At 47.5% G+C, this 26,797-nt stretch overlaps 1 protein-coding gene across 2 annotated transcripts in view; it reads left to right on the top strand.

Moving 5' to 3' along the window:
- DPYSL3 (dihydropyrimidinase like 3) overlaps positions 1 to 26,797 on the top strand; it is a 98,422-nt gene that overhangs the window by 50,069 nt on the left and 21,556 nt on the right. For both annotated transcript variants that reach the window (XM_037016197.2, XM_037016198.2), the window contains exons 2-5: positions 17,845 to 17,933; positions 21,638 to 21,822; positions 24,094 to 24,258; positions 26,329 to 26,390. In XM_037016197.2, the coding sequence (XP_036872092.1) occupies positions 17,845 to 17,933; positions 21,638 to 21,822; positions 24,094 to 24,258; positions 26,329 to 26,390 (501 nt within the window). The remainder of the gene's footprint in view (positions 1 to 17,844; positions 17,934 to 21,637; positions 21,823 to 24,093; positions 24,259 to 26,328; positions 26,391 to 26,797) is intronic.

Below are 26,797 nucleotides of genomic sequence, written 5' to 3'. Positions count from 1 at the left end.
ACCTAAAATTCTGCCTTTTATTACCTTCTCCCGCCTCTGGGGTCATGAGACATTCGTTTAAATGGGGGTTCACTTATTCCGAGTCCGAGTGTAAGTCCTTCTCTGCACCTATTCCCTTGGAGGCGAGTTCAAGTTATGAGAACTGCAAAGAGCGAGTTGGTCAGTGCCCTGTGTGTGTGGGGCTGGACTCAAAAGCGCTGCCTGGGCCCAGGAATTCTCCAGCCTTCTCATTCCGGGCCTCTTTGCCTCCAGTCATGGCCGGAGCAATGCTCCACACTATATGGTATTTACACAGCAAGCTAGCCAGGGAAGTGACCACCACTCTTAGCCCCAGAGGCGATTTTAGGATATTTTGCATTGAATTAGCAGAAGTAGCAACAAGGGGTTCTACTTGGATTTGAAAGCCACCCTCCCCTGTACTGCACACCCCTACTTCTTATTAAATCCCAAGCAAGACTCTGCTGTGGCTCTGTGAAATTCAGAGATTATTTTAGTCTAGCCTTCTGTTACGGATGAGGAGACTGAGACCCAAGTGGGGCTGGATGAGTTAGAGCTTCTTCTGTGGTCTGGTTTACTCTAGGGCACTGAGATTTTAAAGTGGAGTAGCAGTTTTTTTCCCAATTTCCAAAAAAATAATGCACCATACAAATGATAGTTACAGAAAATGAAAAGAACTAATTTTTTATTGTTTTTTTAATATAAATAAGCTACCATGAAATTACTCGGAGGTAGCCACTGTAACCTTGATGAGTACACCCGCCTGGAATTTTTTTCTTAGGACTGTATGTGCCATTTATTAAAATGGTGCCACATACTGTTCATGCCGTTTCATGTCCTGCTTTTCATTTCTCAATATATTACGACCTCTTTCCATATTTCAAATGTTTTTCCATAATGTAATTCTAAATATCTATATATTATTATCCCAGTACTTGGGAGGCCTGGTTAAAGTAAGCCCTTTTGTTTGAATTTTTTTGTTTGCTTCCGTGATCTTGGTCTTAACCGCAAACATGGAATGATGGATTGATTCATTTTTGGTTGCTGCCCTGTAGGTGAGCTGAAGGATGAGAGGTTGAGTTACTGCCCAGAGGGGCTCAGCTCTTGATTGTCAGACTGTAGATTTGAATCCCAGGATCCTTAGTCATGTCATTCACCTTCACTCCAGTTACTGGGGTGGTTGTACCGTTTTCCATGGAAAACTTTGCTTTCTCTCGGTGTTGTCTTCTGTCCAAAGAGTGCGGCTGTCTTCTCCCTGCCATCCTTACCCCCTTGTCTTGCTGAAGCTGCTGACATTTGCAGAGGTGCACAGTGTCTTAGGACCTGAAGCTACACAGCTGGAGGGGAAACATGCCCGGTTCTTCCCCCCACAATGGCTTAACCTATAAGCTTAGAAGCTGGTTTTAATTTTACATTTTTTGTGTTTGTGTGTGTTTATTTTTAAAGCTTTAACCCCCCTCCCCCACCCCCCGTAATTCTATCAGGGAGACCTTTATTTGAAACCATACACTCTTTCCCTCAAAGCCAATTTGTGCCCCAAGTCTTGATGAGATTACTTTGTTTGGGGATATTGATAAATTCAGAGTGGGTTTCTGGATTAGCCAACTAAATTGGTTAAAATTACGGCCTTTCGGAGAGGGCTTTAAACAACTCAGAGAGTTTTAAAGCAATTGAATTTAATCCTCTGTTTATAGAGACTTCATCATAGGTTTGTTCTACAAAGGGGGTGTATTTTGTTTTGTTTTTATTTGTTCATTGCATGCTGTAGCTCAGACTTCGCTGTGAGAAATTAATGGGAAAAGCTTCACTGTGTGTTCAGTTAAGGGCAGGAAGGGAAATAAGGGGTCCATGATTCTAACCCCTTCATTTTAATGATCAAGAAAATGTGGGTCAGAGAGAAAATAATTTGCTCAAGATCATGTAGTAAAATAGTTATTTAAGAAAATGAGGCCTACGATCACTTTTCCTTGCTTTAGTTCAGAGCTTTTCTCACACTTTTTTTTTTTTTTAGCAAAATGGGAGTATAAGTTCGGGGAGAGGAAGTCCCGAGGCAGATTACCTCTAAAACCAAAATCAGTCAAAGGTAGAAATAAAGTTTAAACCCGTTTATTGTTTACAAAACTGCAATCCGGCCCATGTCTCTCTCCTGTCCAAGCAGCAGCAAAACCGGCCCTCCCCTCCCCTCTCGGGTACCGATGAGCCCTCCTGGCCCAGGTAATCACCCACTGACATGGAGAAGACCTTCTCGCTACCCCTGAGGAATGATGCACATGCGCTAAAGCCACACTTCTTTCCGCCTCTGAACTCCTGTTGATAAGCAGATGTACTAAAGCCAGGCGAGATATTCTGGAAATGTTACAATTTCACCCATGGGGAGTGTGAGGGTGTTTTATGGGCTCCATTTTGTCCCCTCGAAATTTATGTGATGAAGTCCTAACCCCCAGTATCTCAAAGTGTGACTGTATTTGGAGATAGGGTCTTTAAAGAGGTGATTAAATAAAATGAGGTCACTAGGGTGGCCGTGATCCAGTGTGACTGGCTCTTGTGAGAAGAGATTAGGACACAGACACCCGTCCCCAGCGAAGCCATTTGAAGACACTGGGAGAAGACGGCCACCTGCCAGTTAAGCAGAGGCTTCAGGAGAGACCAACACTGCTGACCCTCCTGGTCTCGGGTTTCTAGCCTCCAGAATTATGAGAAGATAAATTTCTGTTACTTAAGACACCCAGTCTGTGGTCCTTTGTTACGGCAGACCTAGTGAACTAATACAGGGAAAGTTAAGAACAAAGACACTTAAAAATTCAAAACTTTGTGGAAAGTATTCAATGAATAGAAAAGGGAAACCCAAATAATGAGTATTTATAGGAAATTATGCCATGCCATAGCCAATACCTGCTGGCTTTCAGTCATAATTTTATATATGCCATCCCATCCCATCCTTATAATGTTCCTAGATTACAGTACTTGCCCCATTTGACAGATAAACTGAAGCTCAGCAGGTTGATTCATCTGAAGTCACACAGTAATGAACTGGTGGAGTTGCCTCCAAATTCCTCTCCTTGTCTGACTTGAAAACCCTCACTGCATACATTGTACTCCTTCCCTATAAGGAAGTTCATCCAAGCCGTTCAGTAAACACGGTCACCAGGTTGCTTGAAGTTGGGAAGAGACAATGTTCTCCAAAGTCTCAGTACCTGGAATCCACTTGGCTGGTCAGACAGAAGTTATTTGGCCCCTGATTTTAGAATAAAAACAGGCATCAAGGAAGTCTTGAAAGATAATCAAGGTATTTGAGTCTCACTACAAAGTCTTATACCTTATATATACTTTATATATATGAAGTGACTTATTACCTTCCCGTGTCAGAACAGACAGCTCGGCAGACAGATGAATTAACTTGTGGAGATGGACCCCGGGCCCTGAAGAAATCGGGCCCATCAAAGGGGAATCGGTCACCCTGACTGGGTCACGTTCGCTAACGCAGAAAACCAGACCACGCATCTGTAACGTGAGCGGGTGTGGAAATGGTCTGTGCCAGAGTTTTACAATGACATATTTAACGGTATTTTCCACAGTTAAGACCTGATAAATATGCATTCAACCAAAAAAGTCAGATTCGCTTGAGCTGCTGGTAAACCCAGGTGTTGTCATATGGGGGACAGGAGGTGTTTTAAATATTGCACATAGATGGCTCTCTCGAGCTGTGCCCTCCCTGTTTTAAAGTTATGTGCTCTGTAATGCTTCAGTGTTTAGGGTAAACTTGGACTTCATTAATGAGGAAACACAGTCAGGTTAAGAGGCGGGTGGGCTTTTTTGTTCAGCGCGTGTACTGGGCTTGAGGCCCAGCCCAGCTCGCTGGCATCTGCATCGTCTTGTTGCAGGAAACCCCGACGTGCTCTTGGTGCGCCCACTCTGCCTACCTACAGGGTCATCTCCATGCACAGCCAGCCGATCTTTAAAAAATGTAAATCAGATCAAGTCACTCTCCAGGTCAAACTTCCATTGTACTTGGAATGGAACCCAGACCCGGGCTCTCAAGGTCCAGCGTGGCCCGGCCCTGACTGTGTCTCTGGACTCCAGTCCTGCCGCTGCCCCTCAGCGGCTCGGCCTCAGCCATCCTCCCGTCCTGCTTTCTCCTGGACCTGCCGTGCTGACCTCCAGCTCAGAGCGGCTGTAGTAGCCTCTCCCTTGGGGGTGGGGAGCAGCCCTTCCTGGGAGCAGTTCTTCTCTCGGCTGGCTTCCTCAGATCATTCAGAGCCCTGTTCTGCTGACAGCTGCTCAGGCCTTCTTGGAAAATCTAATCAGGAGGGATCCTAGACCCTTTCAAGCCTCGCCGTCCCCTTACCGTCTTACTGAATTTCACTTACCACTGTTGAAATTACTCTACTTATTTAATGGCTTACTTACCCGTTGCTTTTCCAGTACAGGGCAGGGACTAAATTTCATTCGCTCTTGTATCCCTAGTACTGTGAACGGGAGGCACATACAAACATTACATGAAGGAGTGAATGGTTAAATAAGTCAACTAATGAAAAGGCACACCGCTCCTTTAAACTAACATGCTTTCCCTGGGGTTCAGTGATCTGGGGAGAGAGGTGCCAAGGAAACCGTTATCAGAAGGCGACAAAACCATCCGCCCCATGGGGTGTAAACTATCCGTGGTCATGCCTCTGTGGTTCCCCACTGTATCTCACCTTCATCAGATGGAATAATGAATGAAGGATGAAAAGACCTGGGATACCAGGGACAAAAGTGTCGACATGCACATGAAAACCGCCTGTGTCTACCATGACTTGAAGAGACTTGCGAAGGGGTAACTTGCTTGCTATTTTTTGGACACAATTTAATACATGTCAAAATGTCCATCTTGCTTTGGTATGTGCAAAACAGCTGCAACTGCAAACTTCTAGTCGCCGCGCTTTTTAAAACATGTTGGAGCAGAGACACAGACACCTAATAAAGACTATTTTTGAACTACTACAAAAGATTGTTTTCCTGCTGTTCTAGAATGTTAAATAGTGGTCCTCGGGAAGAGAAGTGTAAATGGGACTTTGCGGGTGGGGGTGGAGTCCACTGGCCCTCGGGCGTGAGGAATGTATTCCTGTGATGTCAGTGCAGTATTTGCAAATAGCCGTGCTGAGTACGTTCCAGAAGGTGCCTGCTGTGCAAGGCCTTAGTGGAAGGCAAAGACACCTTCTGTTAAAGGATTGACTGCCCATTAGTTCTGGTCATTTTTAAGTGAAACCTCAATTGTATTTATTTCTTGGGTTCCTTTTATTCAAAGTCTGCCTGACCTCTTGAAATCCTTGTTCTCAGAGCATCTGCAATTTTCTTCATCAATATAACTTGGAGAAATTTGGGGCCCAGGAGTTAGAGATAGCCACTGTGTTAGTAACCACCCACCTATCAAAAACAAGCAGAATTGTGGGTATTCAGGCTTCTAGGCAGATTGAAGGCTGAGGAAGAGAATCCGTCTGCACCACTGTCTGCTGCTTGTGTCAAAAAAAAAAAAAAAGCCAGAGAGAAGAGTGAACTCCATCCCCTCAGTTCCCCATACTACTCAGGAAGTATGTTTGGGTGCTTGTAGGAGGGTAGTTAAGGCATGTGTGTATGTAAAAAAAAAAAGAATGAAAATTCAAACTACTTTTTGGGGATAGAGTTGAGAGTGGCCAGGCGTCCAGGTGAAAGGTGTTGGCCTGAGATTTCAGTCCTAGCTTTTTAAAGAAACCTGCACTTGCTGAGCACCTGTCGTGCATCAGAATTTGGGCTTACTCCTCACCTCGGTCCCTGGGAGCAGGTACTGTTTCCCCCCTTGTACACCCAGGACTGTGTCCCCAAGGCTGGCCCCCCCTACACGTTGCCTCAGCTTCTGCGGCACCGACTCACCCCTTGGGCTCTTAGTCACAGAGTGAAGGATGAGGCCTCTGCTCTCCTGCCCAGACCCAGCCTCCCGTGTCTGGACTCGAAGGCAGAGCAAACCGAGGAACACCTCTGGTCCTCGACGTGGCCCCGTCCTCCCCGTGGCCTCTGCAGGGGCCCTTCTGCGGCAACGTGGTGGGAGCCGCCAGCATCGCTGCTGTAGGTTCTCTGAAACTCACCGCCACAGAACAGTTTTAGGAAGCTGCATAGCCAGTGGCTGTGGGGTGTAACCACAGTTCCCAGGCAGCCCCCTACCAATTTTAAAAGTATAAGGTCAGACTTGGAGAGGAATCCCTGTGGCCTCCACAAATAGTTGGGGAGCACCTGGCCGTCTACTGGCAGGTGCCACTCACACTTTCCAAGGCTGGAGCCCATGTCCCTTCCCTGGAAGCTGCATATTGGCTGGTTTTCAGATTTAGTGAAAGAGTTTCTTGTTTCTGAGAAGCAGTAGGGTGGGAATTCACTAGGCACCCCCGCCATTCTAAGGGCCCAGTCAAAGCTGACTCCCAGGCAGAAGTGATCAAAGAAGAGAACAGGGAAGTGGGCGCCATTCTTTGGACAGCAGCCCAGAGAGGCCAAGTGCCCTGCTCAGGGTCACAGAGCTGCGACCGGAATCCCGGGCTCCTGGCCCCCCTGCCAGGAGTCTTTCTGCCGGCCTTTGCTGCCCTCCAGTTGGTCCAGCCGTTTTCAGCATGGCATTAATGCACATCTGGTCATTAACACCTGACCATGCTCCTGAATTGCAGGCCCTCATTTCTAGCTTTCTGCTTCCGGACTGTGGGGGTGACCAGCGCTTAAAGATTTTTATTCATGTGCTGGAACCTCAGCTCGGCTGCTCTTCTTTCTGTTCTCCATCTCTACTTACGGGCCCTCCTGGCCGCCCTGCTTTGAAACCTCAGTCGACCTTGACACATCACTTTCCATTTCCCCTGCAGGTGCTAAATTGATCCCAGCTTTCCTCCGCAGTGGGCCGTACCTTTCTAACCCGTATTCTTGCTGTCACCTGGGCCATAGCAGTCACCTTGTTTTTCTTTCTTTTTATAATTTTCCTTATTAAATAGCTTTTCAAAGTTATAAAATGACATATGTGTTATGCAGCTAGCGAAATAACTTAAAACGTAAAAAGAAGAGAAAAAGAAAAAAACTAAGTGCCCCCCGTGCTCCTTTCCTCTGCATTCCTTCCTCCTACTACGCCCAGTCTTAGTAATTTGGTGTATATCCTTCCAGAATTTCCTCCTCACACAAAAACGTAATAAGCGTATCTACATATTGTACCTTTTGTTTGCAAGAATAGAATCATATTTTGCACATTAGTTTGCAACTTATTCTACATGTTTCTTCAGTTCAAGATAGGGACTTAACCTCTTTAAAACATAGCTGCATGATCGTCCTGTGGCTATATGGCAGTTTATTCAGTCATGTCCCGTGGCTGGATGCTGAGGAACTGGGCTGGATATTTTCAGCTTGCCTCTTGAGGTTCCGTCTCCCCCTGTCTCTGCCCTGCTGTGTGCCCTGGACCTGTCTGGTCTGCATGAATAGGTCCTTTGACCTTGGGCTCCTGATTGAATTCAGTTCTTGCAGCACCGCAGGAGACTGGCGGGAGAGTGAGCAATGAAGTCGGACTATTTTTCCCCAGACCCCTTCCTGCTGGGTCGCTGTGGAGCAGTGCATACCCCTCCTGAAGGTCACAGACGTGGGAGGCAGCCCCCTCCACACAGCTGCCCCCGACAGCCCCGGTGACCGCTTCCTCCCCACGGCCACTTCACTTCCCTACACCCTGCCCATACTTGGTTCAATAATCCTCTTGTTAAACTCTATGAATCCAGTTGGAGTGTTCCATCTGTTCCCGGCACAGGGATGACAAAGACTGTTTCTTTTCTGTTCTCTTTCTTTCCGCTTGCTGTTACCTTCTCACTCACTCATTCCTTCCTTTATCTCAGCATGGCCGTTCTGTCAGCTTAATTCTTTTTTCACTCTGAGATTATATTTCAGTCATTTTTCATAATCCTTCTAGAGCTCCCTGGGACCCACAGAATCAAGACCAAACTCCCTGGCCAGCATCTCTCACAGCCCCTGACTGTTCCGGGGTCCTAAGCATCAGGAGCCCCAGGCACTGAAATGCATCGCTTACATTGGTGCCGTGGCTTCTCCCAGTGGCTGCTTGTGTGACATCGGACCGTGAGCCCACCCATCCAGGTTCCCATGGGGATAATAACAGCATATAGTTCATAACATTTTATTGAGGCTTCATTGAACAAAATGTACACAAAGCTTCTAAGAGTTTCTGGCACATAAGTTTTCAGTAAATGCTGGTCATGAATGACCGTTCCTCCGCTCTTACCAGAATTGCCTTTGGCCCAGCCTGTGTGTCCAGGTGAGCCATTTTCCAGACCCACCTCAGCAAGGCTTCTGTGGACTTTCCTTTCTACCACCCAGAGGATTTTTCTCCTTTTCTCTCTTGGTGTCCTTTTAATTAATAGACTTCCTTTGTCGAGCACATTTAAGTTTATAGAAAAATTGAGCAGAAAGTAGACAGCTCCCATATCCTTTCTACCCTTCACCTCACCCCAGATTCCCGTCACTGACGTATGGGTGTGGCACGTTTGTTGCGATTGACGAACCAGTATTTAATCTTATTAACAGAAGTCCAGTTTTACATTAAAATTCACTCTTGTGCAGTTCTGTGGGTTTTGGCAAATGTGTAATGTCACATATCTACTGGTAAAGTACCTCATGGGATAGTGTCACTGTCCTCAGACTCCTCATCGCTCCATCTGTTCAGCTGTGCACACTTCCTGCTCACCACCCGCCTCTCCCAGCCACTGGCAGCCACTGACGATTTTACTCTTAAATCATTTGCATTCATAGCTTATTTTTCCTACCGTTTCTTCTTCGCCTCCCCATACACCTGTGTCCCTTTGCAGCCAGTAGTGACCCAGGTGCACGTCTCAGGAGTGAATTATTAAACCGTGTATCCCAAGAATCAAGGCCTGGTTGAAATTTCAGGCTCTCCTCTCTGAAGAAGTAGGCATTTGACGTCTGCATGGGTTGTTGGGCTAATGGGACACGAGATGCTGTTGCACAAACTTGTGATCTGCGTATGCGAAGAGCTTTCACCCCTAGTATGTAGAGTTGAGGTCTAAGAAGGAACAATGCAAAGCAAACAGAAAACCCCCAAAAAGTAATAAGTAAACAAAACTGTAAATCCAGACCAAGGCAGGCCATGAAATGAGCTGTCTGAAAACACTGACTTTTCTCGAGTCCACATTCTACTTTACCCTCTGGTCCTGAGCAATTTCTTAGGCATTTTTTATATAATAGTAATAGCTACCTTATATTTGTATTGCAATTTGGATTCGCCTTTAATTGTACATCTACCTGATGAGAGCGATAAAATGAAGGTGGCAGCACAGCTGTAGTGCTGTTCGTAGTGTCTGCCATGTATGGGTTCGTTTCCAAGTGTCCAGTCCCACGTGCTGAGGAAGGCGTTGTGACCTGCACTCTGTAGATACATAACCGGGCCTTTCTAGAGAACTACACCTTCACTCAGCAGGGGACGCTGAGGTCCAGAGACGGTCGAGTCACTCGCCTGAAATCGCACAGTAAGTCGGTAGCGGAATGTCAATGCAGCTCTGGGCTCCAGACCCCCTTGATCGCGGTCAGAATTCTGGATAGCTCTGCATACCACTGTCCCATCTGCTTTCCATCCCAGGGAGCAACCTTTCCATTTTCTCCGTCCTAAAAGCTCAGCTAAAGGTGTGCCACATTTCTTTTACCCAGATACGGCACGTCCTCATTTTCTGATAAGGCATGTTTGTTCTTAGGCTAGACCCAGCCACCTGCCCTTTCCTCACTCCCTGACCCCCAACCTTCTGACCTGCTGATCCTTCACAGACCCCAGAAATCTCCTCTCTCGGCTGTGCTGCCCGTTACCAGGCAGGTCCCTGCGACTCTGCTGCCGACAAGCCCGTGCCCGTCATGTTTCAAGAGGAGGGCTGGCGTGCCTGTGGTTACAGGTCATTTAGATGAATCCCCTGGGGGAGAGCATTGGATTACACTGAACCACATGGTGGGAAATTTTGTCTCGGTTGTAATTCTTTTTCTGACCTGACTGGGTCAAAGAGAACATCTCTGAGGAGTGCCAGTCCGCCTTGAACCCTTCCCTGACACTTGGTAATCTACGAAGGAAGGAGATCTGAGCTCATTCTTCAGAAGTCTTTTGAAGGCAGCCGAATGTAGCCACAATTGGGTGGTGGTTTTATTGTCTTCATCCCTAGGTTTACTGTCTTGTTTTTGGTAAGTGATACTGCCATAGAATTTGTGGGAGTAAGACAGTGTGTACTTTTAAGGTGCATTTACTTAAGGATAATATAAAGTAAATAGCAGCCCAGTTCATAGAGGATATGTCCGATATCATGAACGTAGTGCCAGGTCACTGAGGTCCGCACTTCCCAGGCCCAGCCGGCCTTCCTGCTTGAGAATGGAATGGCTAGGTGGCTGCTTCTGTCTGGCTCTGGGCTGTCCGCCCCTCCCCGCCCCTCGTCCCTGGCCTGGCCACCCACTTGGGCTTATCCGTGTCTGGAACCCTGTTGAAGATGGAGAGACCATTATCACGGGCTAGGATTGAGATACCATCCACCCTGCATTCCCCTGCTCCGTCAGCCCGCATAACTTGTCTGGCCCTTTGATAATTACATCTTTAGGATGTTAATGAGGTTCTGGGGAGGGAGGCATGTGAGCTGGCTTTGATGTTCCGGTTGGAGCCGCCACCCTGCCTTGGCTAATGCCGCCATGGGCCGCCGTTCCCTCTGCTTCCTGCTTTCCTATTTGTGTCCTGCGCCTCCGGGGCCAAACCAGACCCAATGAAGACAGTGCAAACAGCGCCCCCACCTGTCAGGGTCCTGCTGTGGCTGTGTCTTCAGGGGGGCCCCAGGCCCACGTCCAGCCAGCACGCGTGGTTGCGAGGATGGGTGGATGATGTGAGAAAGGAAAGTTTCAGAGAGTCGCCTGAGCCGCTCAGAGGCTTGGAAGAGCCCCGGCTGTGAAACTGTGTCTGGTTTCATTAAGGGTCCAGAGCCAGCGAACCGCCTCGCTCTTCAAGATGCCTGCTTTCTCCCAGACCTTTCTCTTTCTGTCTCAGTGGCATGTTTATCACTGGGGGTCCTAGAAACAGAGCCATGCCTTGGGCAGGGAGAGTGGGTTTGGGGGCAGGTTCAAGACCTTGCTGCCCACTCTCCATTCCTGCTGGGAGCTAGCAAACAGACGGTCATCTCCTCGTGGACGCGCGTTTCCAGAGGGGGAATGGTCTGGAGGGGCCGTGGGGACCTGCCCCATGGGGGCGGGTTTGAACGGAGACGTCTTGGCCCACCCTGGCTGCTGGTGGCAGGATCCGGAACGGGTGCTGAGGGTCGGCCGGGCACCGCTGGTCTCTGGAATTCCCTTGACGGCATGGTCTGTTATGTTTTGATGAACAACGTGTTAGTTCTGTTCTTGGGCATTTGTGAGAGGGGCCTTTTGCAGTGGCTGGTTACAGCTGTAAGGAATCCTAACAGTGATGGCAGCTCCCATGCCTTGGGCATTTATACCCTGCCAAGTGGAACCTCAGCCCTTTGCATGCGGTATCCCCGTAGTTGTAACCAGCAGCCGCAGAGAACGGGGTCATGGGTAACTAAAGCCCATGGCGGTGAAGTTGCTGGACCCGACACGAGTTCAGACTCGTGTGTCTTACCCAGGGTTGCCTGTGCAATGGCAGAGCCAGGATGAGAAGCCCGCTCTCCCTGGGGCCTTGTCAGTGCCTTCCCTGAACACCACGTTGGGTCAGCTGGACCATCTTAGAAAGCCTTTCCTCTCTCTTCTTTAAAGGATGCTGCTTTGGGGAAGAAAAGCAGCATGAATTCATCCACATGGTCTCTCCATCCATTCTTAAGAGTGGGAGTGTTTTTAGGGAATCAGATCTAATTACCCAGATGGGGATTTATTTTAAATAACCACCTGTGCCTTCTGAACTTGTAAAGGGGTCTTGAGTGCCCACCGAGGGTCAGAGCCTGTGCCTTACGACTTGAACACAGGTAACAAAACATTTGATTTTGGAAGACTTCGTTTTTCATCTTACACCCTCTTTTCTCTTCCTGGGATTATAGTTGTTCGTTCCGAGCTGCCGGAATATCTGCAGAGCGCAGAACAGGTGCGTCCTAAGTACTGTTCTCAGGCCGACTTTACTGACTGGGAAGAAATCCGCCACAGCTCTGGCCCCTCTGGGAGGCATATTCTCATCACCTCAGAGAGGCAGGTGGTGATTTTAGCCTTCAGGTTGAGGCCTGGATGGGGAAAACTAAGGTGGGGCCGGCATCTCCAACGTGCTTGAGTTCAAGACTCTGTCCTTCAAGTCTCTGTTCTGGTTCAAATCCCAAATCACGGCCCAGCTTGACACCATCCCTGGTCACAGTGTACTTCTCCCCACCTCTTCCTTCTTTTCGTTATTTCTCTCTTTTCCCTCCCTATTTCCCACAAACACCTCTAATTTTTTGTAGTTGATTTTTCTAATACCCTGTTAAAGGAAAGAAAGATTGGATTTTATCAGGGCTCAAGGGCCTGGGCTACCCTGGATTGTAATTCAGGTTTATTTATAAACCTGATTAACACATTATAAATCAGATTAACACACAAGGGGTGGGTTAAATGCGCTGATTTTATAAGTAGAGGCTTAAAAGGGACCGGATTCCTTCCCTTAAAGGTTACCTACCGCAGAGAACTGGTCAGCAGTTACAGTGCTAGACAGCCAGGTGCAGCATCAAAGCAGAGACCCTTTCAGAGTGAGCCACTCGCCCTAAGGTGTAAGGGTCCCCGGTACGGCGGCCTCAGGTGCAGTCCATCCAGTGCCAGGAGGTAGGAGAGACCTGGCTTTGCTTCCAACTGCAACCTGTCAATTCTGCTTTTTGGAGAAAGTCACTGCCTCTCTCTATGTGTATCTCCACATTTGGAAAGGGAACAATAGCCTTTCTCCCTTATACTTCTTAATTTAAGGCTTTAAAAAAGTTAAAATACTATAAATAATATGAATGGAATCAATATGACTAAAATTTAGAGGCTCACTGTGTGCTGGTTAGTACATACACATACACACACACACAGACACACGCACACACACTTTTTCCCCTCATTTATCCTTGGCAGCCACCCTGTGAGGTGGCCGAGGCGTCGCCGTCCACTCTGACGGCTCGGAGAGGTTATTCCCAACTCAGGAGCACGCAGCTAGCCAAGTGGTCAGCCTGATGCCCCTAGGAGAGCCCTGCTGGGCACTTCCCGCCAGCTGGTATGCCTGGCACCCCTCCGGGATGTAATAAGGCATTCAGAGTCCTGGGCTTCAGACTCTGAACAGCTTCATTTGGGGTTCCACATACCCCCCAGATTATCCCAGTTTGCTTTAGAAATACCATTGTTCTTCCTGTATTCCATGACATGAGAATCACTGGTAGGCTCTGAGGCACAGCATTTTACCTCTTTGGGCGTCAGCTAATGGAAGCCTGAGAGCCACAGCTGCTGGCGACAGAAGGTACAGAGCCCGCAGAGCCCCAGCCAGAGTCCTTTCAACATCATCCAGGATGACTTTTAATCATAGACGTCAGATTTGTTTGTCTTGTTGGTTTTTGCCTGAACGTGTGTTCACCTAAAAGTGTGGTCCGCGAATTCACAGACAGTGTGTTTTGTAAACAGTGAGGCCTGGTTTCATGTGGCCTGGGAGTGGGAGCCCTGGACTGGCCTTTCAGAATATTCTGTGTCAGGTGGCACTGTGCCTTCGCTGCCCTTTCTCGTGGATCCCACACACATAGCAAGAGTGAAAACTAATAAATCTAATTCTAAAAATAATTCTAATGAAATTATTTATTAAGAGTAATAAATAAATCACCACTTGAATAAAAGTCAGGGGGGATAAGCTGAGCACCCCCCCCCAAGGGGCAGCATTTGTTTGAGCTCTGGGTCGAGGTTTGGATGAAAACAGTTATGAATACTATCGTCCATAGCGCGGCGTCCCGTCACTCCCATCCCTGAAACCTGCACCAGGCCTGTAACTCGTCTCGTGCTCTATTTGGATTCCTGATTGTTGAGTCAGAGGAGGTTTATTTAATGGCATTGGAAGAGTTTCCAGTGACTCCATCTCAAGGATGGTAATTCCCCTTGGATCCCCTCTCACTATCCCCCTGCTGTGCTCGGGGCCTGAGATAGCTTTTGCCCCTCTGCTGACATCTGACACGTGTTGAAGGAGGTGGTGAACAGGCCAGCGGCTCGGGGCTGCATGTCCGTCGGCAGGAGGATGGTCATATTTCATAGCTGGGCTCAGTTCAGCCAGTGACTGGCCCCTTCCCAAAAACCGGCTTGCTTCAGCTCTTTGCTAGAAAGATAAAGAACGTCAGAAAAGCACGGAGCTACGAGAGGGGATTCTTATAGTCACCAAGATCATTATGACGTTCCTGCTGGAGATGCTTCCCTCACCCTCATAGACACACAGAACTGTGCCTGGACACGTGGAACGGGGTTCCTGCTGCTGCGCTGGTGATGGCTGTGTAAGAGCCGTTAATAGAGCTTATAGGATAGATTTGCTGGCCTGCAGTGGGTCCTAGGAACCTGTATTTTTCTGTTGTGCACCCTAGTTTGGAAAGCACAGTCCTCGGACTGCATCAGATTATTATTATTATTATTATTTTTAGATAATTATTTTTTATTGAAGGGTAGTTGACATACAGTATTACATTAGTTTCAGGTGTACAACACAGTGATTGAACATTTATATACATGATAATTCTAGGTACCAGCTATCACCATACCAAGTTGTCACAATATTTTGACTATATTCCTTATGCTATACATTACATCCCAGTTACTTACTTATTTTATAATTGGAAGTGTGTACTTTATTTTCTTTCTTTCTTTCTTTCTTTCTTTCTTTCTTTCTTTCTTTCTTTCTTTCTTTCTTTCTTTCTTTCTTTCTTTCTTTCTTTCTTTCTTTCTTTCCTTCCTTCCTTCCTTCCTTCCTTCCTTCCTTCCTTCCTTCCTTCCTTCCTTCCTTCCTTCCTTCCTTCCTTCCTTCCTTCCTTCCTTCCTTCCTTCCTTCCTTCCTTCCTTCCTTCCTTCCTTCCTTCCTTCCTTCCTTCCTTCCTTCCTTCCTTCCTTCCTTCCTTCCTTCCTTCCTTCCTTCCTTCCTTCTTTCTTTCTTTTCTTTCTTTCTTTCTTTTCTTTCCTTCTTTCCTTCCTTCTCTCTCTCTCTCTTTCTTTCTTTCTTTCTTTCTTTTTTATTTATTTATTTTATTTTATTTTTTTTGTGAGGGCATCTCTCCTATTTTTTTTTGATCAAATGGTTGTTAACAACAATAAAATTCTGTATAGGGGACTCAATGCTCAATGTATCTCAAGCCTAATTCTCGTCAGTCTCCAATCTTCTGAGGCATAACGAACAAGTTCTTACATGCAGAACAAATTCTTACATAGTGAATAAGTTACATGGTGAACAGTACAAGGGCAGTCATCACAGAAACTTTCGGTTTTGATCACGCATTATGAACTATAAATGGTCAGTTCAAATATGAATATTCGTTTGATTTTTATACTTGATTTATATGTGGATCCCACATTTCTCTCTTTATTATTATTATTTTTAATAAAATGCTGAAGTGGTAGGTAGTGCATCAGATTATTTTGCAGTTGCTGTTAAAACAGTAGATCACACAGCCTTCAATTACAGGAGAACTTTTGTTTTTCCAAGTCCGATTTTGTGGCCAGACCACGTCCTGTTCTGACTCAGATGGTCTTCCCTTTGCTATGATGTAATCTCTCATACCCCACCCTTGAGGATGGGCTTCAGGAACAAAGGAGAAAATGACAGAACACTCATGGCTTGAAGACTAAAGGAGTCTTTGGGCCAGTCCAGAGATAGCCGAACAATAAACCAGCTACTGTAGAACAATATAATTGTTTGAACTAAATTGCAATGGGAGCAGGTGGAATTTGCTGGAAAGTCAGGTAATGTGTCCTAAGGGAGAAACCTCCGACTGGAGGCTTATCAAAGGAGAAAGGACGGTCGCTGGATATCAGGTGAACATGTAAGAAGGCAGAGAGAACGCTTTGCCAAGCTTCGTGGCCAGAAAGCCTGACGTGGCAAGAATTACCTGTTTCTTTTTGCTACTTTATAAAGCAGTCGGTACAGGGAAGGGATGAGGGGAGGAATACTGACAGGAGCCAGATCATGGGGGGCTTGAGGACCACGTGTAGTGGGAGCTCGTATTTGACCTCATCAGCACATCTTCCTTGCCACATATGTAGGGTTTTTACCCTAAATGCCTCATTTATCTGTATCTTTAAAAATCATCACCCCTGACATTACTGCATGATGCAATTTCTTATTCTCGTGCAATACCCTGGAAGGAGGAGAAACTAGGTGGTAATTTGCTGTATCCCACATGGAGCCCTGGCTTCATTTATCCCTTTCCAGCGCTGTCCATGTTCTTTTTATTTCTGAGGCTGGAAGTCAGCCTGTGGGTGGGGCTTCCTTTCCCACACAATGGTCCTGCTGAAAGCCGGTGCCCGTCTCACCAGCTGCACCTCATGCCCCTGCCATGAGGTAATTCTTGATCCCTAAGCTCCCAGTGCACTGATCTTTTTCAGGTTTTCAAAGAAACAAACCCTACCCCTACCTCAGGGCTTCTGCCCACACTATTTCCTCTGCCCGCAGCCCCCCATCCCCACCCCTGTGTAAACTGATCTTCCCCAAAAGGCGTTTTCCACCCACCCCTATTAAAACAAGTTCCATTCACAGATGTTTTGTGACTCTTAATACAATTTGACCTTGTTTTGTTTTGTTGACTTTATTTCTTTATTGCCATACTCCCCTTTAAGTCCCATAAAAGCATTGATTTGGTGTGACTGACTCACAACTGCACCCTCTCCACCTGTTTGATCATAAATATTAAATAATTATTTGCTGAATGAATGGATGGATGGATTGGTAAATGGATGGATAAAGTTAACACCTGTAAGTTGAATTCTTCACAAAATTCAGCCTACTGTTCTTTTTTCGTGCTGCAATTCCCCTCAACCAGACTCCAGAGAATTCTATTCTCCCCCGTGAACCCGATAAAGCTGACACTGATACACCACCCCCCCCAGCTTATACAGAAGATACCTGTTTATGTTTTTGTTGATGACCTTGGGGTGTGTGGGCGTCATTTCCAGCCACTTCGTTCTCCCAACTTCATCTAAGTTACAGAGTTTAAGAAGACTTTTCTCACAAGAAAAGCAATTGTTTTCATAATAAAGTTGTAAAGAAATGATTTCAGAAAATGTGAGAAATACTGAATCTAATGAAGCAAATGTGAATCCTGCATAATTTCTCTACCCTGAATTAAGTATTTATAAATATTTTGGCTTTTTTCAATCAAGTGGTTTCATACATTTCACAATTTTGTGTCCATGGTATGTATAGGTGTCCTGAATTTTAAATAGAACATGATCCCATGTCATTAAAAAGACTTTTAAAGGCTGTTTCATTGTATGTTGGTCCTATGTTCTTTTTATGAGAATCACTATTGAATGCCAACAGAGTGCTAGACCCTGAGGTATATGTTATCCCACTTTAAATATTTGGTGCTTACTGAACCAGAACTGATAATATAATGAGTGTCTTCCCTACAGTAGCTGTGTTTCTGAGTGGCTATGCCAGGTTACAGAAGCCAGAGGTGAAACTGCAGATTAATTTGAATTAGGGGCAAATAAGAAAGACTGGATTGGATTTCCAATAAATAGGCCCAGTTCAAATATTGAATGCACTGAGCACACAAAGGTCTTAAGTGAGTGTGTCCCCGGATTGGGAAAGCCTTGGCAGACCACTCTTTTGAAATCCTAGATGTGAGACTGACTCATGTTTCCCCTCTTTTCTAGAGTGACCGTCTTCTTATCAAGGGAGGCAGAATCGTCAACGATGATCAGTCCTTTTATGCTGATATTTACATGGAAGATGGCTTGATAAAGTATGTGCCCAGAACCCTCCTCTTTATCGCATTGTGCTTTCTCTTCATCAGAGGCTCAGAGAGAAGCTTGCTTCTTTTTTGTTTACTAGATCATTGGTTTGCTGTTTTATTTCTCCTCCTTAAAACGAGTCTTTATTTTGGCCCTGAATTCCAGATGCACATAATCTCTTAAAAGTGGGAGCTAGTTCACTCGGATTACAAGAATGAAATGAAACGTCTGGATTCAGTCAGTGAATGACGCTGAGGGCCCTTCACTCCAGCTGCACCAATGGGCACTCTGAGGGCCCCAGAGAACGTGTGACCACTTAGACATGCACAGATGGCAGCCCCCTGAGAATATAGGGCCTTGTATAGCAGGTACTGAAGAAATACAGATGAGGAGAAGCAATTTAGAAGTGCACAGAAAGAAGGGAGGAAGATTTGGGGTAGAGAGGACATTTAAAATGCCCTTTGACGTAGGTTAAGACTAAAATGGGCAGAGCACAGATAGGACGTACTTTTCAGGCAAGATTTCCAAAGAGATACTCTAGGGATGTAGAATTACTTTACAAAATGATTTGCCTGTAAGCATAGCCGAGCAGCCTTTATGTACAGGTTCCTTACATAGTGACCTTTAAAAAAGAATCAACCTACACTCGGCATTTCATCAGTAATGTACACCCGCATGCAAATGAGGTGTTGTATGAGATCCATGTATCCAGCCGCCCTGTTAGCCACCCCTGGCCTGTTCAGGTTTATTGTTATATAATTCGACTTTATTGGATAGTTTAAAATTCTGGTTAGAGGTCTCTTACTTATCTTAGAGAACTTGGCTTAGATGTAACTTCTGTAGGCAGATACTCCTTACCAGCCCCTGAATCTAGGCTGGCTTCCCCTTCTCAAAACACTGTTTTGAGAGTTCTTGCTCTCGATCTTGCCTGAAATGTGTGTCCTATCTATGCTCAGCCCATTTATTTTAATCTTAACGTACGTCAAAGTGCAGTTTAAATGTCTTCTCCACCCCAAATCTATCAGTCATAGCATTTCCGATACTGATAGGCCCCCTGAGAGCCAGGACTATATCTTGTCCATCTCCATGTCCCCAGCTCTTAACCCGTACTGAGCACATAAAAGCTTTCATAAGAGCCATCATCTCTTATTGAGCGTGTAGTGTGTGCTCAGGTACTCGTTCAGTGTTGTACACACCTTTATTCATTTAATCTGCCAGCAGTCCTATTGCCTTGCCAATTTACACAAATCTTTTTTCATATGAGAAGTAGGAAAAATGGAAATACTAAGTAGGCTAACAAATACAAAACAATTTCTTCAAAATAGAAATGACAATTAGCTTAATTTTTTTCTCTGACTAAAAATTTGTATGTAGTCAGCTCTCTTTGGAGACGGTGAGTTCCTTCATTTAGAGACTTTTCAGACATGGGAAAAATTTAGTACCTAATGGCTCTTCCTCATTTCAGAGCTCATGATATAAGCATCGCTAATTGGTCACAGAACCTTTTTTGTAGTTGAGCCTGAACAGGCCCCGTGTCCACCTTCACACAGTGGTTCAGGCGTCTACTACCAGAAATGCTTAGGTACAACGCATCCTTTTTCACAGCCCTGCTAGAGTAGACCGGAAGGCCACTGGCCAGAGGTTGTTCTAGAAGGATTTGTTGTAGTTGGAGGTGGAGAGAATGGTGGACAAACGTGATCTTCACTTAATCAAAGTTTATATAGCCCCCAAAACACCCTTAACTTGCAGAGCATAAAAACAGAAATGATTTCCTCCGGTTGTTACGGAGTCTTTGCCTGCCTGTGCGAGCGGTTGTCTCAAGCACCTGCTACGTCACATGCCGTGACCAGTGTCACTGGGGCCCGAATCATCAGTGCTGTCATGCCTCGGGGACCTTACAGGCTTCTAGGGGAAATGAGATGTTCCCAGATCATATCAACATCAAGCATTAAATTAGTACAACAGATGAGATTCACAGGAAGGCAAAGAGCTGTATGGGTTTAGGAGGGTCATTACTTATAATAGTTGATATTTATTGAATTCTTATGTGTCTCACAGTGTTCTGTGAGCTTAGCACATATTATAGCATTTAATCTACACACCAAACCGTCTATTACATTTTATTGACAAAGGAATTGAGACACTGGGAGTCGGCCAGAGTCGTAACGCCAGTGACTAGCAGAGACCAGCCTGTGACTCCAGAGCTCACGTCCAGGGCGGAGCCACCCTCTTAGTTTTTAGACCTGGTCAGCAGGAGAGACTTGACCGAGGAGAAGAAATGGGAGCTGAGCCTTCAAGGGTTAATGTGCCTTTGATTGGCTCAGTGGAGAGAAAGGGGAGAAGGCATTTGTTTCTATTTCAGACTTACTGTTACCCGAGTTGTCAAATGAGTGGAAACACTCAGATGTGTACACATACGGGCCAGGCGACTCTTTGTGGCCCCGGTTCTCAGTCCCCCGTAGAGGAAACTCACCGAGGGAGGACAAGGGGACACGGCTGGCCGGGATCTGGTCTAGAATGGAGTTATAATCAGAGGCTGTATTTTTTTCCACGGTGTGTTTTGAATCACGGTGGCTCTGGATTGGCCCCGTGGTGCTGTGGTGAAGCCGATCTCGTGGAGATGTCAGGAATACTGCATTTCAGTTGTAGAACTTAGATTTTGGCCGGTCAGGGGTGGGCGTCTTCCTGCTCCAGGAGAATGTCTTTCTTGGCTGGCTGTGAACAAAGGGGAAAGGATCCGTGCCCTGGCAGTGGGGTGCAAGTATCCCCGGGGCAGAGGTGTCCAATGAGAGTGTAGAGGCTTAGGCAGCATGAGTCTAGCCAGAATTAACAGACCATTTAAGTCAAAGATGTGAAGTCACATATAAAAGCGACATCAGATGGTCTGTGAGGTCTAACACTGTGCCAGGAGTGGCTGCATTCGTCACTTGCCTTGTGGAGTGGGCTCCTGAGATACTCAGTTTCTGCCCCACCCGAGCCCCCATCTCTTCCTCCTTGGGGTGCCCTGAAGCTTCCTGGGTGAAGGTGTGTCTGGTGAAGAATGTCACGATCCCCTCCCTTGGCTTCAGGCTTCTGCTGAGGGGCTGACCACACGCGAGCAGCTTGCACTGGCCGTGCGTCTCCAGCCTCCACCTTTCACACCTGCCTTCCGCTGTGACTGGCGGATATGTCCTCAGGGAAGGTGGAACTAGGGGTGGAAGCTGAGGTGCAGAATGACCCAGATGGATTCCGTTTGTTGGGAGCAGAGAGGAACCCATGTAGAGGATAGCCAAGTCTGCGCCCCTGTTCTCAGGTGGTCCATTACCTCCGTCAACCTGGCCTAACAGTCCTTGATTTTAGACTCTTAATTATTTTCCAAATGTTATTCCTCACCCTTAACTATAATAAAGAACAAAAAGAAAGGAATAATAAAAAAAATGATTTTTTTTCAGAATTATTTATTATGTACCCTCTATTCTAGACACTATCAAACACTTGCAGATACAATATGAGGCCACGACACATGGTACCACCAAATAGCATATTGGATTGCTCTGTGTCTAAAAAATTGTTTTCTGTGTGTGTACCTCTGATTCTAGATTGCTAAGCTTGTGAATCCCTTGGAAAGACAGACTACTTTGATGAATACAAATTACAGTGTTTAAAATCCGTGCAATACTGTGTTTGTCTCAGAAGTCCCTCTTCTAAGTCGCCAGTTGTTTCACTGTCTCTCCAGGCAAATTGGAGACAATCTGATTGTCCCTGGAGGCGTGAAGACCGTGGAGGCCAATGGGAAGATGGTGATCCCTGGAGGCATCGATGTCCACACTCACTTCCAGATGCCGTACAAGGGGATGACCACAGTGGATGACTTCTTCCAAGGGACAAAGGCTGCCTTAGCAGGCGGCACCACTATGATCAGTGAGTCCCCTGCGTCACGCCCTCCTGGTCCCAAGAAACAAGTGCCTCACTGACATGTGAACCACTGTGCTCTGTGGTGGGGACTCGTATGTTCCCCTCGGTTCAGTTTATGCACTTTCTGCCCCAGGGGACCTGAGAGGAGAGGAGATCCCTGAGGCCCCTGACCAGGAAAGCAGCCGTCCTGTCTCGTCTGCCTTAGAGCAGGGGCTGGGGGTGCAGTGGGTGGGGAACCCACAGTTAGCATCTCTGGGGCAGGCATTGGGAACTGTGGACTTCAAAAGCTGTGGGATATGGGCAGAGAGTTATTTCAGGACTTCCAACTGGGTTCTGAAGCAGGAACAGCAGGCCGAGCAGTGCAGATGGGGCCCAGGCATCCCGGAGAGAAGCGTACTGGCGACTTACGGTTCTGGAGAAAGTAGCAGCTTCAGTGGCATTTGGTGTTCCCTGGTCTGTGGTTTATTTTGACCAATGGCTATCTTTTAAGGTGAGGCAAGCTGTGGGGTGGTCTCTCGTGTTCTTTCTTTTCTGGTAGCGATCGCAATTCCAAAGAAACGTAGGGAGTCGCATGCCATTGGATTATCAAACAGGTAGCATTCCAGGGCAGTCCTTCATGTTCCAAAGGAATCCCAGCGAACTGCGTCCCATCCCTGCCTCCGCCCCACATTTGGTGAGCACAGAGCTCTGGGGGACACTGCCGGCGTCCCGCCAGGACACAGAACAGCCGGAGCCCCAAGCCTTCCGTTCTCTTTTGCTCCCTTTTGATGGGAGCACCGGCAGGGCCCAACAGCCAGCTGGGTGGGATCCCAGGAAGGCTGCAGCAGGGCTGTCAGAGGGGCAATTCAGGGAGACCAAAGCTTTTCTCCAGCCGAGGGGCTGGTCCGGGCCTCAGCGTAGCTGGTTCCGTGCACCCACGTTCCTAAGTGCGCCTGGGCCGCCTGTGATGGGAGGCTGAGGACGTGATCCATCTGGGCCTGGTGCTCGGCCCTCCGGGCAGGGTGAGGGGCCTGTTGGCATCCTAGAGGCGTGTGCTGGGCTGCACCTTCTGCATTAGGGAGGGAAGGGGCAGGGGGGAAATCAGAGGTTCAGTTGACAACAGCAAAAAGCATCTCAAGAACCACAGAAGTGTTCGTGTCCTGGGGGTAATTTAACAAAAATAGGATCATAATAGACCTACTGTGTTTTAGCCTATCATTTTCACTAAATAGTATATCTTGGGTGTTTTTCATTTATTTTATTTTCCCACAACATTTAGAATTGATGGTTAATCATCCATTTTGTGAAGGCATCATGATTTAATAAATTTAACCAATTTCCTTGTTGTTCAAGATTTGGATGGTTTCCAGTTTTTCACTTATAAAATATATGTAGTATTCACACTGGCAAGCATCTTTACAACCCAAATTTTGTATACAGCTGTGTTGATTTTCTTAGAAATAATTGTTAGGTGCAGGAATAATTATTGAGTTAAGATATGAAAAATGTCAAGGTTTTTGGTATGCACTTCAAAACTGTTGTTAAGGAAGTTGTCCCAATTTTTACCATCCCTCGACTGCCTAGGGGAACTATAAGAACATCACTTTTGCCTTCTCACCAAATGTAGATGTTATTTAAAAGTTATCCACGGTTGCAGGTAGTGTGGCAAGAGACACGGACCTCAAAGCAACGACGGTCTTGACAAGCAGTTCATGTGGAAATAAGATCTGTGGGACTGCTGTCGTGGTCACTTAGTGGGCACTGGCCCTTTCCTGTCCCAGTAGGCAAGAGTGTATCTCTGTCTTGTGCCCTGACATCAGTTTAAAACCTCTCTTGCTGTCCTTAGAGGGGAGTTGGACTTTTCTCATTAGCAGTCACTCCCTACTGTACTAGTAATAATGGCACATAGTAGGCACTCATCGATAGCTAGCATTTATTGAACACTTACTATATGCCAGGCATCAAGGGAAGCCCTTTGCAAGCTTAATTAATTTTCCCATTTAATCTTACAACAGACTTTTTCTAGGAAGGCATTGTGGCACCCTGTCCCCTATGCCACTTGGCATCATTTTAGGGATGAGAAAACTAAGGTTTAGAGAAGCTAGAAATTTCCCCAAGAGCACAGAGCCAAGTGAGGTCACATCACCAGCCACCTGAGTGCACCGGGGGACACTCCCCAAGGATCCTTCTGTGCTCAGGAGATAGACTCTGTAGTCATGGCCCAGTCAGTGGGAGCAGGCCTGTGCGGAGGGGAGCTGAGGCGTGGCAGGGGTCACCCACTGGGGGCCTCTTGTGCAGTTGACCACGTGGTGCCCGAGCCCGGGTCCAGCCTGACCGAGGCCTATGAGAAGTGGCGCGAGTGGGCTGATGGCAAGAGCTGCTGCGACTACGCTTTGCATGTGGACGTCACCCACTGGAGCGACAGCGTCAAGCAGGAGGTGCAGGGCCTCATCAAGGACAAAGGTGAGCCCCAGGGTGCTTCCTCCCGTCCTCTGCCTGTCCCTGCTCCGTTGAGCCGCTTCTGTCTCCTTAGCGCCTGGGGCATTGGGCATGAGTGCTGGGTGTAGGGCCACTGCTGTGTTCCAGGCACTCGGTCTGTCTTTGTGCCACCTTACCCCTTACAGCATCCCCATGAGAAGAACCTGAGGCTCAGAATGAGTAGCCCAGGATGACACAGTGAGTGTAAGCTGTAGGTCTACCCAGAGTCCCTGCTGTTTACCTCCAGGCAGTACTGCTCATCTTATGGTGGAAGAACCTGAGGTCAGAGCGGTTAACATCTCACATAAGGTCACACAGCTAGTAAACAAGAGATTAGGAATTTTTCACCTTTATCACTTCTGCTCCAAAGGACCATTACTGCTCTATAGCAGTGGCATCCGCAGAAAAGGCTAAGACATGTCTGGGGGCAAAGATGTGTTCACACCGAGGCCAGGAGCTTAGGGAGTGAAAATGTATTCGTGTGTGTATGTGTGCACACGTGTGCCCTCCCAGTGAGTGCTTGAGATAGGTTTCCATTATCTTAGATTCTTCTTTTTTCTACTTTGTACGTTTTAATGATCAGGTACTTCACACTCACACCCACCCCCGATACCTGCACGCAGACTTGCGATGTGCATCCTAAGGTGGTCTGAGGACCTCAGGAACTCTAAGGAACGGCCTCAGCTGAGTGTCCAGGGCCAAAGGAAGCCGGCCAGTGATGCCGTGAGGTGGAGAATATCACTGTTAGAGGAATACTGCGGTCCTGATTATAATACTAGTGCTCGTGCTAAGGGTACAATACTAATCGCAGTATTAACGTAATACTGCGGTCGGTGAGCAGTCCGGCAGATGTCGGGGTGGCTGTGGGAGCGCGCTCGCGGATCAGAGGGGACAGGCCGGCCCCCTGAGGACGGGATTTCCTTCCCATCCTCCCTCCCACCACCCCCAAAGCTCTGCCCAGGCTTTTCCACCTGCAGAATGTACGATTACCCTCTCCCTTCTTCTGTCTGCCCGTACACCGGGCATCTCAGCTGGGGTAGAAGTTTGAAGCTTCAACACCCACTTCCCCTCCACAGTGTCTGGGCCATTTCACGGTGACACAGAGACTGGCGGGAAGGGTAGTGTTGGGAGAAACCACCCTGAGCTGAGCCACCCTGGCTGGGGAAGCGCTCCGATCCCAGCCCGTCTGTGGCCCGCAACACTGTGGGCCCAGGTGGCCTGAATGGCTGGGGACCAGAATCGTCCTCCTTTCCTCAAAGTGACTGTGTTCCTGTCCCACCTGTTTCTGTAAATCACTGTATTAATAGTCTATTTGGGCTGCATAAAATTAAACGCTCTTTCCTTACAACCCTTATGACTTAGATATCTAAGCTTGGAACCTGACTTCTGCCGCTAGCCCATTAGTGCCCCAGGGATGGGGCCTCCGTCTTAGTTTCCGCTCAGATCTAACACCCGGTGCAGGCCTAGGTAGCGCACGTGTTTGTGAGAGGGTGAAATAAGCCAGTCCCCAGAGATCCCTTCGTAAAGACCAAGTAGTGTGAGGCCTGGCGCTAAAAGTTCCGTGTGTGTCACCTCAGTTAATATTTCCGACCACCTCATGAGCCAGGGTGTTGGTATTTTTCCATTTTACAGACGAGGAAACCGGGGCTCCAGATGTTAGGTATTGTAAGCTCTCTGCACTAGTTGGTGTGTGGTGCGACCTGCAGTGTGAACACGGGCAGCGTGCTACGGCGATTCCGGCTGAGAGATGCTGCCTTGAGCCCTGTTAGCGCATGCTGAGCCTCGGTGCTGGGGAACTGGGGGGTGGGGGGGACCGGCCAGGAGGAGGCAGCGAAGACGAGACTGCTGCCGTGACATCCTGTGGGAATCGTTGCTTTTACTGGGTGAGGAGGGAATAGAAAGATGCTTTTGGAGAGTGGGAAGCATCTGTCTTCTGTTGGGCAGAAGCCCTCCGTGCACTTGGGCTGCGTGGGCGGTGGAAGTGGGGGTGAAGGAGGGAGGGTGGTCGTGACAATGTCGTCTTCCCCCCATTTTCCTCCCTTCCCTCTCTCGCAGGGGTCAACTCCTTCATGGTGTACATGGCCTATAAGGATTTGTATCAAGTGTCCAACACAGAGGTAACCCACTGCTGTGAGGTTTGGGGTGTCTGGGTGGGTTTCCTCTGAACACAAGTTGCGTGGTCACCGAGGGGGACGCCTGGCCACAGGCCTCCTTAAAGCCCTCGCAGCCCAGCTCACTTCACTAAGGGTGCCCGTGGTGAGACAGACGGGGTGCTAGGATCCCCACCGGCAGCAGCCTTCTTGGGAGGGCAGGAGCAGGGCATGCCCACCCTTCAGGGCATGCCAAGCGAACCCACGGTCACGTGAGCGTGGTGGACGTGTGCATCCCTCGGTTGTGCAGGATTGAGGAGGCCCTTCTGCTCTTCGGGGTACCAGCCTGCCTCAGCCTCTCTCCCTGAGAAATTGGTGGGATATGTTTGTTTTAGACAAATCTCAAGTTTTCAGAGGAAATGCAGGAAATTAAT

Source organism: Manis javanica, chromosome 14 (genome assembly GCF_040802235.1).
Source record: "Manis javanica isolate MJ-LG chromosome 14, MJ_LKY, whole genome shotgun sequence".
Lineage (NCBI taxonomy): Eukaryota > Metazoa > Chordata > Mammalia > Pholidota > Manidae > Manis > Manis javanica.
The sequence above is the reverse complement of the archived record's forward strand: the minus strand, read 5'-3'. Positions and strand labels throughout refer to the sequence as shown.